This window comes from Panicum virgatum, chromosome 6K (genome assembly GCF_016808335.1).
Source record: "Panicum virgatum strain AP13 chromosome 6K, P.virgatum_v5, whole genome shotgun sequence".
Classification (NCBI taxonomy): domain Eukaryota; kingdom Viridiplantae; phylum Streptophyta; class Magnoliopsida; order Poales; family Poaceae; genus Panicum; species Panicum virgatum.
Genome location: NC_053141.1, coordinates 13,451,414 through 13,456,538, shown reverse-complemented (window position 1 = coordinate 13,456,538; position 5,125 = coordinate 13,451,414). Strand labels below are relative to the sequence as shown.

Below are 5,125 nucleotides of genomic sequence, written 5' to 3'. Positions count from 1 at the left end.
AGTTTGGGATACAAGGAGTCCAAATAAAATACTTGAAGCTCCCGAAAAAAATTCTAGAACACTCCATTAAATGGATTTAGCTCATTATAGGATACAGGCTATTTGCCGAGTGTATAATGTTTTCCATAAGTTTTTTATGCTAAACTTGGCAAATTGATTGTTTGTTGAGTGCCCAAAGGATTGCACTAGGAAAAGAGACAGTTTCCGATAGTGGCTGTAGGGAAAATGAGAATAATTGCCAGAAAATTCTAGAAAATTCTTAAAATATTCAGAAGATGGACAATTATATTCAAAAGAATATTCACAACCCAAAATTGAAATTTTGGTGTGTGACACATATATACTGGAAGGAGTAGTTGTGCTGCACGAGACAGTTGGTGAACTTAAAAGGAGTAGTTTATAAAAGCTGTTGAATCTAATTTAGATCTAGTGGATTTTATAGATGCACTAGGCAATTATGCCCGTGCATTGCTACGGATAAAGTTAGTATAACTATCGGATACGTATTGGTGACCGCTCATTAATTTGTAGGTATTTGCGTTATCAAGTTGTGGGCGGAGGGGGTTGGCTCGACTCGCATACAGAATGGATTAAGGCCTAACTATCAATAATACAAGACGGACCAAATCAAACTTAGATGAAAACTTTATTCGCTTTAAAAATAAATAAAGATATAGATAGATTATCCATCTTCCGGAAGTTACATAAGAACCACTTTGTAAACGATCCCGTGGAGTCCTGGTGGAATCCTCCTGGCGTCGTCTCTTCGTCTTCTCCCGGCCCCGCGATTTCTCCGCCGCCACCGCCGCCTTCTGCTGCCATCTGCTGAAGGTTGGTCGCATCCGACAAGATTTCTTCTCTCACTCTCGCATTCCCGTCTGAAACATGGCTTTTCTTTTTTCCTTGTTCCAATCGGATATCTAGGGCACGCCGGCACTGGAGGCTTGCCGCCGCCACCGCGCCGATTCCTCCGCTCGGGCCTCCCACCTTGTCGCAGTCCCGACACCTCGCCGGCCACATGACGGCTCCCACGACAGTGTCGACGTGCACCGCGGTGACGGAGCAAGGCAAACATGTCTTCGAGATCTTTGATTACAGCAAGCATCGGGGTATAGGTAACGGGGAGTTCATCATGTCAGGAACATTCTCCGTCGGTGGATTCGACTGGGCCATCCGCTTCTACCCCGACGGATTCCACACGGCCAGCATGAATTACATCTCAGTTTACCTCGAGCTCCTGAGCAAGGACACCAGAGCGCGGGCCAGCTGCGACCTGAGCCTGGTCGACCAGACCACCGGGCTGCCGACGTCAGTGAGCAAGACGGATCTGAGGGTGTTCAATTCCGGTGATCTTAGCAGATTTTCTCCACAGACTGCCTCTTTCATGCAGCGGGGCGTGTTCGAAGCATCGCCGTACCTTCGGGATGATCACCTCACCATCCAATGCATTACAACTGTAAGGAGAGGACCACATGTATCTGCGCCTGTGTTACTGAATGAAATTGAGGTCCCGCCATCCAACATAGGGGAGCATCTTTGGAACTTTTTGGATGCAGAGGAGGGAGTGGATGTCAGATTCATTGTTGGGGGAGAGACATTTGCAGCGCACAAGCTGGTGCTTGCGATGAGGTCACCAGTTTTCAAAGCGCGGCTGTTTGGGCGAATGAGGGAGGCGAAGGAACAGCTAGTGACCATCGAAGAGATGCAACCGGAAGTTTTTAGAGCCCTGCTGCATTTCATCTATACCGATTCTTTACCTGACATGGATGCTCTGGATGGAGATGTCGAGAGAGAAATGATCCAGCATTTGCTCGTGGCTGCTGATAGATATGCTGTCGACAGGCTCAAATTGGTATGCCAAAGCATTCTTCGTAAGAATATTGATGTGGAGACTGTATCAGCTACAATGGCATTGGCTTATCAGCATAACTGCGACAGGCTTAAAGATATTTGCCTAGAGTTTATCACCAGCTCATCAAGTGTGATGGATTCAGTGGTAGCAACCCAAGGTTATAAGAATCTGAAGACAACCTGCCCTTCTGCACTAGTAGATTTATTTGAGAAGTCAAGGAAGCTACATAAAGCATAAGGAGCTCATATCTTGCTGCGCTGCGCATCAGTGTTAGTTAGTTCTTATATTACACCAAATAGTTTGAGAGATTCTGCCATAGACGTTTGTTATAATTTTAGCATTGAGCAACTCAGCATTAGATGAATCTAAAAATGATCAAGTTTGATAGACAACTTCATCCTGTGCTCTATCCATATTTAAGTTTTCTAAGCAGTCTGCTTGCATTGCTTTATCTGTTGAACGGCTTGATCTGCGAATTGCTTACTTTTCTCCATATATACTTGGTATTCCCACTGTATAACGTCACTATTTGTGTGCAAAATCTCTCTGTTCTTTGTACATACCCTTTCACGAATAATGGACACATGCAGACAGTAGTCTATTTGCTTCTAATGCTATGGTGCACTAATCATCCATTATAATTCAGTGTTAGCATAATGATAGAATATTATTAATTATTGATGGCTACAATCATTGCTAGGAGAACTTTGACACTCTTAAGGCGTTTATTTTGCCTCCAATATTTGCCGGTACAAGTCTGCGGTATACACTCCTGTTCATAATTCTAGAATGTGTATACACTGAAACGAGAAGTATGTTCATATTTTCAGTTAATGAAACAAACTTCTCGTGATGAATCTATTACGAAAATGAGAATAATTGCCAGAAAATTGTGGAAAATTCTTAAAATATTCAGAAGATGGACAATTATATTCAAAAGAATATTCACAACCCAAAATTGAAATTTTGGTGTGTGACACATATATACTGGAAGGAGTAGTTGTGCTGCACGAGACAATTGGTGAACTTAAAAGGAGTAGTTTATAAAAGCTGTTGAATCTATTATGTCAAAATGTTAAAATATTTCTCAAAAAATATTGAATCTAATTTAGATCTAGTGGGTTTTATAGATGCACTAGGCAATTATGCCCGTGCGTTGCTACAGATAAAGTTAGTATAACTATCGGATACGTATTGGTGACCACGCATTAATTTGTAGGGATTTGCATTATCAAGTTGTGGCCGGAGGGGGTTGGCTCGACTCGCATACGGAATGGACTAAGGCCTAACTATCAATAATACAAGACGGACGAAATCAAACTTAGGTGAAAACTTTATTCGCCTTAAAAATAAATAAAGATATAGAAAGATTATCCATCTTCCGGAAGTTACCCAAAATTTTCGTGCTCCTCCACCCGCTTCCGCTCCAGCGTACCGCTACCACTCCGGCCCCCCGCACGACACCGGTGCCGCTGCTCCGGCTCATGCACCGACCTCCCTGTGCCTCCGCCACGTCCCGCCGCCGCCACCCGGCCTCCCCTCACCTCCGCCTCAGCCCCCCACCGCCTCCACCCGGGCCCGCCACTGCCACCCCGGGACCGCCCCCCTCCCTGCCGGTGCCGCCACCATCTCGTCCTCCCCAACCTCCCCTCCGTGCACCATCACCGGATCCGAGCTCGAGTTTGGCGCCGGCCCTGCTCGCCATGGGCCGCCCGTCTCTGGCCACCTCCGCCCGCCCCGAAACCGCGTACAGGTTCAACTTGACCTCCTCTTGCTCCTCCCTCAGTTGTTCATCGCCACCGGCGAGCCTAGCAACCGGATTGTGGCCGGCCATGACCTCCCCCACCATGAAATCTAGCAAAGGGCCACATTGTAATGATTCAGATCTTTGTAGGGGCTTAAACACAAAACCTAGGGACCCATTTGTAAAACCTGAGTTCAAATTTGTAAAATCAATATAAAATTGTAGAAAAAATATAAAATTGCAAACTAGAATTTGCTAGCTTCTTTGTGACGAGATCTACTACTTTTATAAAGGATGTTTGCTAGTTTTAGGCATGTACTGGTGGTGAATGTTATTTTCATTATAGTAGTTATTTCTTTTTTTCCATTTGAATTTGAGAATGTTATAAAGTTTTATATAATTTTGGAGACACTCTAATGATGTATATATTGAATGTATACTTCCTATTTATTTTGTATTATTAATGAATCACATTCTACTTTATAATGTGTGTATTTCTAGCATTTCTAATTCAAAATAATTGTAATTTTGATGTGAAATTTATATAAGTGGACACTGGGGATTCTTTTTCTAGTTTATAATTGCTAAGTGTTGCAGATTCTTTTTTATAACAAAGTAAGAGGTCTGCACAGTGGCTTAAATGTGAAATTGTTAATGTGTATTCGCAGCATTTCTATTCAAAATAATTCTAATTTAAATGTGAAATGTTCATGAAATTAAATGTTCATTTATCTCTCATTCAAATTATCTTCGATGGCTTTGTAATGTAGAAGTCGGAAATGGATCCTCCATCATCATCTTCCCCACGAACGGATGATGCCGCACATCAAGATGATGATATCGAGCAAATTGCATCCCACATGGAGTGGGACAACGAGCACGACGTCGGCAAAAAATCTAGGGATGAGGAGTCCAACGACATCAGTGTCGAATCTGGGGACGAGCAGGGCCCTAGGATTGGACAAGGGTGCTTGGGTAGGAAACAGGTGGCACGATCCGCTTGATCCACACCCTGTTCCGGCAAGAGAAAGACAGTCAGGGGAGGCGTTTGATTAATTAAAACAAGGAACCACCTCAGGTAATGAATACATGATTAATTAAAATGAGGCAGATTGTACTTCAAAGACTGCGTAATGACCTGCCGATACGTATGATCTGTGTAGGCGGCACCGATAGGAAGGAGTAAGCGTCGACGCCGACCCCCTAGCCCCACAGAGGAAAAAAATGAAAGGTCGGGTTTGGATCCTGCAAGTACAGCCTTTGACAGACAAAACAAGAGGAAACGAGGTCAGCGAGGAAGAAACCAATACCCCGAATGGCAGTTTACGGTCCATGCAATTAGCATGGCAGGAGAGCCCATAGATCCCCGGAGATTATAGCAAAGTTTTGTAATGCCATCGATGCTATAATTAGAACAAAGGTGGTTTTGGATCCAACGATCCCTAGTTGGACGTTGGTTCCAATGATCCCCAGTTGGATGTTGGTTCCTGAGGGGAAGAAAGAAGCGATGTGGCAATTGTTGAGCAGAA

At 43.9% G+C, this 5,125-nt stretch overlaps 1 protein-coding gene across 1 annotated transcript; it reads left to right on the top strand.

The window, feature by feature from the left end:
• Positions 1-741: 741 nt before the first annotated feature.
• On the top strand, positions 742-2,244 carry LOC120711825 (BTB/POZ and MATH domain-containing protein 1-like). The gene is made up of 2 exons (XM_039997487.1): positions 742-831; positions 925-2,244. Exon 2 carries the CDS (start codon positions 1,019-1,021, stop codon positions 2,087-2,089), a length of 1,071 nt encoding a protein of 356 aa, XP_039853421.1. The 5' UTR covers positions 742-831; positions 925-1,018; the 3' UTR covers positions 2,090-2,244.
• Positions 2,245-5,125: the final 2,881 nt, after the last annotated feature.

Bases quoted from the DNA above. Each gene is read 5' to 3' on its own strand.
- LOC120711825 (XM_039997487.1), top strand. From the start codon at position 1,019: ATGACGGCTCCCACGACAGTGTCGACGTGCACCGCGGTGACGGAGCAA.